General features: G+C 36.4%; 1 protein-coding gene across 3 annotated transcripts in view; it reads right to left on the minus strand.

The window, feature by feature from the left end:
- LOC144979414 (carboxylesterase 1C-like) overlaps nucleotides 1-12,500 on the minus strand; it is a 29,834-nt gene that overhangs the window by 4,403 nt on the left and 12,931 nt on the right. For 2 of the 3 annotated variants that reach the window (XR_013646692.1, XR_013646691.1), the window contains exons 6-7: nucleotides 3,196-3,328; nucleotides 2,946-3,080 (exon numbers count right to left, since the gene is read on the minus strand). Coding sequence is in view for 1 of the 3 variants with exons in the window: in XM_078926059.1 (XP_078782185.1) it covers nucleotides 2,923-2,967 (45 nt within the window). In the remaining 2 variants the exon portion in view is untranslated. Of the gene's footprint in view, nucleotides 1-2,922; nucleotides 3,081-3,195; nucleotides 3,329-12,500 lie in introns of those variants that run through there. The other variant, XM_078926059.1, reaches the window with a different exon arrangement.

The following is a 12,500-nucleotide window of genomic DNA, read 5'->3' on the forward strand; positions in this document are numbered from 1 at the left end:
AAATGAATGTAGCCAAGTCTACTTTCTACTACGTCCACCACTTATGGTGGGAAAATCATCTACCAACATAATACAGTTGACGTAAAACATAGAATGAATGTAGCCAAGTCTACTTTCTACTACGTCCACCACTTATGGTGGGAAAATGAATGTAGCCAAGTCTACTTTCTACTACGTCCACCACTTATGGTGGGAAAATCATCTACCAACATAATACAGTTGACGTAAAACATAGAATGAATGTAGCCAAGTCTACTTTCTACTACGTCCACCACTTATGGTGGGAAAATGAATGTAGCCAAGTCTACTTTCTACTACGTCCACCACTTATGGTGGGAAAATGAATGTAGCCAAGTCTACTTTCTACTACGTCCACCACTTATGGTGGGAAAATGAATGTAGCCAAGTCTACTTTCTACTACGTCCACCACTTATGGTGGGAAAATGAATGTAGCCAAGTCTACTTTCTACTACGTCCACCACTTATGGTGGGAAAATGAATGTAGCCAAGTCTACTTTCTACTACGTCCACCACTTATGGTGGGAAAATGAATGTACCCAAGTCTACTTTCTACTACGTCCACCACTTATGGTGGGAAAATGAATGTAGCCAAGTCTACTTTTTACTACGTCCACCACTTATGGTGGGAAAATGAATGTAGCCAAGTCTACTTTCTACTACGTCCACCACTTATGGTGGGAAAAAGAATGTAGCCAAGTCTACTTTCTACTACGTCCACCACTTATGGTGGGAAAATGAATGTAGCCAAGTCTACTTTCTACTACGTCCACCACTTATGGTGGGAAAATGAATGTAGCCAAGTCTACTTTCTACTACGTCCACCACTTATGGTGGGAAAATGAATGTAGCCAAGTCTACTTTCTACTACGTCCACCACTTATGGTGGGAAAATGAATGTAGCCAAGTCTACTTTCTACTACGTCCACCACTTATGGTGGGAAAATGAATGTAGCCAAGTCTACTTTCTACTACGTCCACCACTTATGGTGGGAAAATGAATGTAGCCAAGTCTACTTTCTACTACGTCCACCACTTATGGTGGGAAAATGAATGTAGCCAAGTCTACTTTCTACTACGTCCACCACTTATGGTGGGAAAATCATCTACCAAGATTAACCCCCTGCTTACCACCCATACAAAAATCCTCACATTTGTTACGATGCAGCCAATATTTTTCTCATTCTAATCTATTTTGTACATCGTAATATTTGGACAAAAATGTTTGCTATAGTTCAAGTATATTTAACACTGTGTTGAAGAACTCGTTTGGTAGAAAAAATATGTAAAGCAAGAACTAACAGATTGTGTGTTTGAGTGAAAGAAATCTATTTTTGTATTTGTTGTGTGTGAAGATTTGGGGATAATCCAGAAAATGACCGGTAAGGAGAGGGTTAATGATATTCAGACTCTAACCATCAGGTGTGTGTTACTCCGTTACGCATGCCTGTGAATCTTGGGACCTTCCTGACACAATCACCAAAATAACCCATAGCTTCAATAGCAGATTTCTCAGCACAATTACCAAAGGGTGATTGACATCCATGAACTTGCAGCAGACCCTCGTTTTGATCTCAACCTCAAAATAACCAAGAGACGCTAAGATATCTTGAAAAAAATAAGGATAAATATTGAAATGTAAGCTTCAATTTACTAAACGAAGACGGATACTGTGGATGTTTTGGGTTTTATCAACAACACACGATGAATAAAACACAAAGGATGAATGAGAGACGTGTGAATGGCGTAGTTAAGGTGAATTCACGAGACTCATTCGTCCTTATGTTCCATTAATTGTGTTTTGATGATAAAGGGGAAACCCGAAACATCCACAATATCTGTCTTTGTTTGATAAATTGAAGCTTATATTTCAAAAAGTTTAACAAAACTAAACATATAAAAATATATCTCTCATACCTACTAAACTCTCTCTCTCTCTCTCTGTTTCCTTTACTCACTCCTTCACACACACACACACACACACTCACACAGACAAACAAATATATTCTTCTTCTCCCCTGTCACCCTAATTCCGTACCGTTTTATTGTGAATAATTACATATAATATAATATAGACACCCACTGTTCACCCATCTACACTGTCCTTGGTCTAGAATTATTTTTTTATTGGGGGGGGGGGGCGGTGTGGATAGCTCATACGTTAGAGTCACAATCTCCCCGGCCAGGCGGAGTTGTCGTACCAGTAAGGTCGCAGGTTCGAGCCCCCATCGCGGCTGCAAAGTTTTTATTCTCTGTTGTCTTCTGGCAATTTCCTACTCACCTCATTCCTTCTAGTTCTAGATCTCCATCTTAATACTTCATGCGACTTCGAGAAAGTCCCCTAGTTGTAGAGAGTAAGGACTTATTTAACATTAACATTTTCATATTCTTACGATACCAGCCTTGTGATTGTAAAGAAAATACAGTCAAACCAACGTGTATTTGTGTGGCTATGTGGTCTTGTGGTATGACACTCGCTTTCGAATCGGAAGGTCCTGGTTTTGAGCCTTGCTTGGCACATAATTGAATCCTTGGAAAAGACTCTTTACTCACATTCCCTCACCGTACTCAGGTGTAAAATGAATACCTGGCCATTAACAGTGTTGTCTCTGTCCGAAAAATTGTAATATCGCCTGACAGGCATCATGTTTTGTTCTACATGTTACGTGTTGCTGTTGGTCAGGGACCCCTTGTAAAAGCGCCATTAGCACGTTTAGTGGATATTGCTTTATAAAAAGCTCAAAGCTCCAGTATTTCTTTGCAGGTCTGATAGCCCTAAATATTCTGACCTCATTGAAAAACTCACAAACTCATGTAAAACATTGCCCGATATGACAATGTTAGATCAAGCCCATACATGAGTTGGATAATCAGACCTGTATATATGGGCACGTCCGGCATACCTGTACAGTTGCCCTCCCTCGGTCGTCCTTAGGGTAGTTGTACATGAGATCCACGTAGCTGACCAGGTCAGAGGTCACAGGAAGTCCAAAGAACTCATTGACGACGGCCTTGTCATTTTTCTCTATCAACCTCTCATCGAAATATTGTGGTGGCAATTCTGAAATATCATCATTATAATCGTTGTTATCATCATCATCAACATCATCATCATCATATCATCATCACAAATAACAACCACCACAACTCCATTCCAGTCCAACAATGAAACTTACCTGATCCAAAAATGGCGTACAAGAAATCTATGATGTAAGCAGCCTCGTTGTTGTTAGCTCCAATGACGTATTTCCGGTCTAAGACACCCTTGCTGTTTAGATAATCTTTGTCGGATAGGAGATACTTGGGATGCTGGGAATTTAGAAATAAATAAATGGTATGGAATAACACAATGTACTATTATCGCTGCTGATGTTACTGTGCTGCTACTACTACTACTACTACTACTCCTATCATTATTACTTCTACCACTACTACTACTACTACTACTACTACTACTACTACTACTACTACTACTACTACTACTACTACTACTACTACTACTACTACTACTACCACTACTCCTATCATTATTACTTCTACCACTACTACTACTACTACTACTACTACTACTATTACTACTCCTATCATTATTACTACTACTACTACTACTATTACTACTACTACTACTACTACTACTACTACTACTACTACTACTACTACTACTACTACTACTACTACTACTACTACTATTACTACTACTACTACTACTACTATTACTACTACTACTACTACTACTACTACTGTCACAGTAAAGATTGTTCACAATTATCTTATTAAATTTTATTTTATTAAGAACTGAATTCATCTCACTCCAGTTATATTTCGGTAGGCTTAGATAAACTTTACCTTCTAATATTAGATCGTCTTTCCTTTTATAGCCTTCCCTCGAATTAATTTCTAATTAGTGAATACTTTTCGTTCTACATTCTGTCACGTAGCCACTTATTATAAAAGCTGATAGGTCTAACACTCTACACTCACTTTCTCTCCACAATCTATGCCGGACGGCCAGTCGCTCTATTCCTATATATATACTGGAAGATTTTTATCTTTTGGGACTTTGTAGATATTATATCTACACCATTAAGACGCCGGAGCTTTTAACTTTGATTGTATAATCTTCAAGGATCAAACCAAGCCCGCTGTACTACACTATAACCTCTTTCCAATTGCCTGGAAGCGGAATTTTACGAGTCCAATCCTGTTATCAGAGGAATAGATCATCCAAGCCCATCAACTGCCTGGAAACGTAAACTTATGAACCTGACATATTATCATAAGTTACGTAAAATATTCATATCTCTATTTGTAACTGCCACGATCACTGTTTATCTCTTTTAATTAAATTTCATCATTATTTTTATTTCATTGTAAACAAATCGTTAATTGTTTTTCATTTATAGTAACTAGTAAATTCTGGGGCCTCATTCTACATAGATCTTTATGCATAGTCGAGTAGCTCTTTACTCACTTGAGACCATGACATTTTGGAGGGGACACATATAAAGAATTGAATTTATTTAGTTACATATATCTATTTCATCTAACTTTAAAGTTTAAATTGTAAAACTCTTAATTGCCCCACTTGATCATATTTTAATTGAACTCCCTATTTACAGGATTAATTTTTTTTTTCATTTCTTCATTCAAATTGAATAGCATTTTATTGATTCATTCCTTCATCCATTTATTCATTTATAAATCATTCATTCATTCATTGTTCATTCATTTATTCATTCATTCATTCATTCATTCATTCATTCATTCATCCATTCATTCGTTTATTCACTCATTTATCCAATCATTCATACATTTATTCCTCCCTTCATTCTTTCATTCATACATTATCCATTCATTCATTCATTTATTCACTCAGTTTTTCATTCATTCATTCATTCCTTGTCCACTTTGTTATTATATCACTCATTTCATTTTGTTGTTTTCCTCATTCATGAATTGTTTTCAATATGTTTACATTCCATAACGATTCATTCACCTATCATCCAATCACTCAGTGTTGTGAACACATTTTATAACTATTGTAAATCTTACGATATTTTATTGTTTTGTATTTCAGACATCACTGTTAAACACTCTTCAATGCCTAATTACAATTGTTGAACAACCATTGAACAAGAGAGAGGTCCCAGCCACGAACTGAGTTGGTAAATATATCCTTCATTATTCTCTTTTACATGAGTTGGGCATCACATAGTAACTATAGACATCGTGATTTGTTTTGCATAGTGATTTGTTTTAAATGCATTTTTGGCATATTACTGTTACCGAAAACCACTTATATATTATGTTCTGAAAAGTGAGTCTTTAAAAACTAAATAATAATAAAAGGAGTCTACTAGCCGTCGTGTTATATTTAGTGATAGATAACTTGGGATTATTTTGGCATCCTATTATTGTTATCACACTCTAGTATATTAGCGTCATTGCGAATAATTGTACACAAACTAACGACGAGTCACACACATTGGTGATACATTTTTCGTAGTAACATAGTTTAGAGTACACGCGATTGACACATTGTTATGGACTCAAGTCATAACTCCGCATTGTATTGACACATTGCTTTATAAGATATAACGATAAAAGGCATCAAATTCAACATACATAATAAGTTGAAATAAGAGAGAGAGATTTCTAAAAATAGAACAGTTCATTCCAGTAAGTGTAAATAAATAAAACAGTCAGTAACAGTATCCTGTCAATATAATATATATAAAACATCGTAACTAATTTATTGCAACATGGAAGCATATAAAAGATACTTAAGTCTCGCAAAGGACTTAGAAATACCCCAGGAAAGAATATTTTCATGGTGCGAAGAGAAAGTAAAAGAAGAAAAAGAAAATGAAGAAAGAATTCGTAAAGAAGAAAAAGAACATGAAGAAAGAATTCGTAGAGAAGAAAATGAAGAAAGAATTCGTAAAGAAGAAAAAGAACACGAAGAAAGAATTCGTAGAGAAGAAAATGAAGAAAGAATTCGTAGAGAAGAAAAAGAACACGAAGAAAGAATTCGTAGAGAAGAAAAGAACACGAAGAAAGAATACGTAGAGAAGAACGAGAAGAAAGAGTCCAAGAAAGGGAACTAAAAAGACAAATAGCTTTAGCAGAAGAAGAAAACCAAAAGGACCCAAATGATGCTGGAAATTGAAAAAACAAAAACCGGTCATGAAAGAAAACATAATAATAGTGATGAATTTTTCGTGAAACTTCCACGCATGCCAACATACGATGAACGCTCAGACTGTCTAGAATCCTTCTTACACCGATTCGAAGTTCAGGCTAAAGGTTATCGTTGGCCAGAAAGCAAATGGGCCACAGCCTTGATTAACTGCTTATCCGAGAGAACCGCTAAAAGTTTTCTATACCTTAACAACTGAAGATGCAGATGACTATGGTAAAATTAAAGACGCTCTACTAAAAAGATTTAGATTAACGGAAGATGGTTACCAGGAAAGGTTTCACACTGCAAAACCGGAAAGTGGAGAAGACTTTAATACATTCGTGAACCGAATTACTCAATTTCTAAATCGGTGGCTTGAGTTGGCAAACGTAAAACAAGACGACTTTGTAGGCCTTTACTATCTCACGCTGAAGAATCGAATCTATCAAGCTTGCAACCCAGATTTAGTCGCATTCTTTAAAGAGAGAAAGCCAGAAAACTTGGACAAATTAAAAATCTACGCAGAAAACTTTAACAGCGCACATCCATTGACACCCCTTAGCAGAACATTGAAGGAACCATACTACGCTGCCGCTGCTCAGAGTCCAGGTACACCTAAAGTTCAGTACTCAAATAGAACGAACCGATCAATCACTCGGAACACGCAAGTGAAACAAGATGATCATAGTAACAAACCATGGAACAAACAGTTCAATAGAGACCATAGCCGACCCTATCAAAACAAAACAAGAAATAGCACTGACAATAATACTGAGTATAAGAAAACCAACAAACCTATAATTAAATGTCAATATTGTGGAATGAAAGGCCACACAGCAGACAAATGTTACAAAATCGTGGGATATCCGAAAGAAACTGCAAATGCATCACTCCAAACCAGTGTAAATAATCAGACACGAATAATGTCAGGAGAAAATATAAATGTGTATTGCGTGAAAGGTATGTCACTTTTAACACAAACTCACAAATCAGGATCGCTATTTTTTTGTGAAGGCAAAGCTAATGGAACTGATTGCAAAATATTGAGAGACACAGGATGCAGTACAGTAGGAATAAAAGCATCTTTGATCAATGACGAAGACAAAACTGGAAAAACGGTACAATGCATCACATTCAGTGGCACAGTCGAAACCTTTGAAACAGCTAACGTGTACATAGAAACCCCATACTATACAGGAATAGTGGAATGCTGTATACTTCCCAACCCCGTCGCTGATGTTATTGTTGGCAATATAAAAGGTCTTAAAGACAACCCAACAGATGTAAAAGAATGGTCATTAACCCAAGAAACAGCTTGTCTAGCAGAAACAAGAAAGATGACTAAGACAACAGAGAATCCAATGACTATTTCTCTAGAACCACAACAATTTGACAGGAACAGGTTCATTGAAGAACAGAAAAAGGACCCGACTTTAACTTCATATTTCAATATCGCAAACAAAGGGACGAAATCAAAAGTTGAATACATCATTGAAAAAGATATTCTGTTCAGGTTACATAGGAAAAGAAACAAAATAGCTAAACAACTGGTCACGCCGAGTATTTACAGAAACAAAATCCTTGGAATAGCGCACGATTCAATAACTTCTGGACATCTTGGGAGCTCTTCCACATTGAAGAGAATATCCGAGAATTTCACATGGCCTGGAATTACTAAAGACGTCCGAGAATATGTGAAATCGTGTGACACATGCCAAAGAAGAGTCGCAAAAGGCAGAATACCGAGATTGCCATTAGAGACAACCCCAGTTATTGAAAAAGTTTTTCAAAAAGTTGCAATTGACATTATAGGCCCTTTAACAAAATCAGATAGAAACCATACACACATACTAACACTAGTCGATTACGCAACCAGGTGGCCAGAAGCGATAGCATTGAAATCAACTACATCGGATCACATAGCTGAAGCATTGATGACAATTTTTACCAGAATAGGCATACCAAATGAGATACTGTCGGACAATGGACCCCAATTTACATCACATATGATGCATGAAACCATGAAACTCATGGGAATCCAACACTCATTCACAACTCCCTACCACCCCCAAGCAAATGGTCTTTGTGAAAGATTTAATGGCACTCTAAAGAATATGTTAAGAAAAGTGTCAGCAGAAAAACCAGATGATTGGGACAGATACTTACCAGCAATCCTATTTGCATATAGAGAAATACCCCAAGAATCTACAGGCTACTCCCCATTTGAGTTGATGTATGGACGATCACCTCGCGGCCCGATCAATATAGTAGCCGACATTTGTAAAGGGAATGAGGAGGACAATAACGAAATTATGTTTGCTTACGAATATGTAAGAAACCTGAAAGACAGAATAGAGGACACGTGTAAGCTAGCACAGGAATCCGTCACCAAAAAAGCAGAGAAATACAAGGAATACTCTGATCGCAAAAGCAAGTCAAGAAAATTTGAGATTGGTGACAAAGTACTAATACTCTTACCCGATGACTCGAGTAAACTTTTAGCTACATGGAAAGGACCATTCAAGGTATTAGCAGTACGATCTGGTGTTAATTACGAGATTCAAATTAACAACACAACAAAGACATTCCATGCAAACATGCTAAAAAAATATTTCGATAGAGACAGATTATCACAACCAATATTTAACCATGTTGAAGCTGCAAATGTAGGATTAATCATCGAAACTCACAGCGATGATGTCGAACTACAACACACCCCACAACACGGTAACCCTAAAAATAGTACAATTAATGACGTCACAATCAATCCTCAACTAAACGAATGTCAGAAACGAGAAATCAGGTCATTATTAGAAAAGTACCAGTCAGTCTTTACAGACGCACCCGGACATACAACATTAGTGGAACACGACATAAAGTTAACCACATCTACCCCTATCAACGTGAAAAACTATCCTATTCCATTTCACGCACGAGAACAAGTTGAAAAGGAAGTTAAGGATATGCTAGATACAGGAATAGTTAGATATTCTTCAAGCCCATACTCATCACCAATAGTAGTAGTGAAAAAGAAAGACGGATCGATAAGGCTATGTATCGACTTTCGCAAATTAAATGAAGCAACAGTGTTTGATGCAGAACCAATACCAAATCAAGAGAATTTATTTGCTGCCTTATCTCAAGCAAAATACATGACAAAATGTGATCTTTCTAGAGGTTACTGGCAGATTCCACTGAAAGAATCATGTAAGAAATACACAGCATTTCAATCACCATTAGGATTGTTAGAATTTAACTATATGCCATTTGGATTATCGACAGCCGCATCGACATTCCAAAGAATGATGCGTATGTTATTAAAAGACATCCCGTCTACACTCTCATACTTCGACGACGCATGTATTTTCTCAAACTCATGGACTGATCACATGACAACCTTAGAATTAGTGCTTGAAGCATTAAAACGTAATTCTTTAACAACAAAACCGTCAAAAACAAGCATTGCATTTTACAAAATTGATTTTCTCGGTCATACCGTTGGTCATGGGACACAGACACCCGAGACAGAAAAACAAACAAAAATCGCACAATTGCAACCACCTAAGACAAAAAAAGAAGTACGCAAAGTACTTGGGCTCCTAAATTTTTACAGGAAATACATTTACAACTTCGCGCACATCGCGACAACCGCTAACAAATCTGACAAAGAATGGGTCACCGAACAAAATTGTTTGGACAGAAGTGTGTCAGAATAGCTTTAACCAATTAAAGGCATTACTCTGTTCAGAACCAATTCTTAAATTACCCGACATATCAAAAGAATTTGTTGTAAGAACTGACGCGTCTGATAAGGGCATCGCAGGTGTACTATTACAGGAGCATGAGGGAACTCTAATGCCTTGCTTATATGCAAGCAGAAAATTATTGGACAGAGAATCACGATACTCTGTAATAGAGCGTGAAGGACTAGCCATCGTCTTTGCTTTAAAGACATTCAGCAGATATCTACTGCTAAAAGAGTTTGTGGTCGAAACGGACAATAAACCACTCACGTACATAAGAAATAACAAAATGAATAATAGTAGAGTACTAAGGTGGAGTCTATTTTTGCAAAATTACACTTTCAGTATCTCTCACATACCAGGTTGTGAAAATATTCACGCCGACCTACTTTCTCGATTAGTGTAATGACGTGAGAAGGGTATAACTTAACCTCCCATGCATACTGTTAGTTACCTCGAAAATTATGCCAAATTAGAACGCACAATTTCGATAATTTTATTTGTGAACATGATGTCCCAACTTAATGTAACATTGAGTATTGTTTGGATATATATACCATACCCATTCATGATTTGGGAAATCTTCTCTTTATCTATTATTGTTATGAATTTTCACTCATTTATGATTAATAATTGAAATGTCAATATTCCATTTACATTTTCATTCATTTCATTCAGTAAATTACCTTCATATCATCGACTTAAATCATGCTTCATTACCATCACTATTGTTTATCACAATGATTTGTAATCACATTGCCATCATGTCGTTCATCACAATGATTTGTAATCACAATCTTTCATTGTTATTGTCGCCCATTCATATACCTACGTTAATATAAACATTTCCATGTCTAGTTAATAAATAATTTAATTGTAGCACAAATCATAACAATGGATTAATGCTAGAGTATCATGATAGTAAATTTACTTCCGTTTGTAAAATCTATCTTTCCCATAATGGTTAAAGAGTATATTTTAAACGTGGGTGGGGGGTGTCACAGTAAAGATTGTTCACAATTATCTTATTAAATTTTATTTTATTAAGAACTGAATTCATCTCACTCCAGTTATATTTCGGTAGGCTTAGATAAACTTTACCTTCTAATATTAGATCGTCTTTCCTTTTATAGCCTTCCCTCGAATTAATTTCTAATTAGTGAATACTTTTCGTTCTACATTCTGTCACGTAGCCACTTATTATAAAAGCTGATAGGTCTAACACTCTACACTCACTTTCTCTCCACAATCTATGCCGGACGGCCAGTCGCTCTATTCCTATATATATACTGGAAGATTTTTATCTTTTGGGACTTTGTAGATATTATATCTACACCATTAAGACGCCGGAGCTTTTAACTTTGATTGTATAATCTTCAAGGATCAAACCCAAGCCCGCTGTACTACACTATAACCTCTTTCCAATTGCCTGGAAGCGGAATTTTACGAGTCCAATCCTGTTATCAGAGGAATAGATCATCCAAGCCCATCAACTGCCTGGAAACGTAAACTTATGAACCTGACATATTATCATAAGTTACGTAAAATATTCATATCTCTATTTGTAACTGCCACGATCACTGTTTATCTCTTTTAATTAAATTTCATCATTATTTTTATTTCATTGTAAACAAATCGTTAATTGTTTTTCATTTATAGTAACTAGTAAATTCTGGGGCCTCATTCTACATAGATCTTTATGCATAGTCGAGTAGCTCTTTACTCACTTGAGACCATGACAACTACTACTACTACTACTACTACTACTACTACTGCTACTACTACTACTACTACTACTACTACTACTACTACTATCACTACGACTACTACTACTATTACTACTACTATTACTTCAACTACCAGTAACCAGAAGGTCTAAGGTTCAATCCCCAGTGGAGGAAGACTAATTTTTTGAGGTCGTTTTTTTTGTTTGTGTATTTTTCTTTTTTGTTTTGTCTAGAACCGTTTCATACACACTTGTTACGGTCTTTGACACAAAATATTACATGCCTGCAATTTTCAGGTTTACCTAGAATCCACTTTTGGACACAATTTACACCCCGACTGAGGGGGTGGGTAACATTCTAAATTGTACAATATCCAGCATCAAGCCATCCAGACATAAAAACTTTTTGGAACGACCGGTCACATATCCATTCTTAGACTTAGAATGAAGCTAACTTTACCCAGCTCTTTGTAATTGTTTTAAAGCCACCAAATAGCTGGATGATTAGTTCTCACTCACGTTCCCAAAAAATCTATCATTAATTTAAGGTTACAAATAGTTTTGTGTGTTGGTAAAATTGGACTGACGGGTAGACTGGGTGAGTATTCTACCAAAATGCATAGCATCAATACCCATCCACAACAGGGACAGAACTAGTGAGTATTCTATCAAACTGTATAGCATCAATACCTTTGGTATGAGATCTCCATCAATTACAGGGATAGAATTGGTGAGTATTCTATCAAAATGCATAGCATCAATACCTATCCACAACAGGGACAGAACTAGTGAGTATTCTATCAAAACCCATAGCATCAATACCTTTGGGAT

Source organism: Berghia stephanieae, chromosome 9, assembly GCF_034508935.2.
Source record: "Berghia stephanieae isolate SIO BIC M18660-M18661 chromosome 9, UCSD_Bste_1.3, whole genome shotgun sequence".
Lineage (NCBI taxonomy): Eukaryota > Metazoa > Mollusca > Gastropoda > Nudibranchia > Aeolidiidae > Berghia > Berghia stephanieae.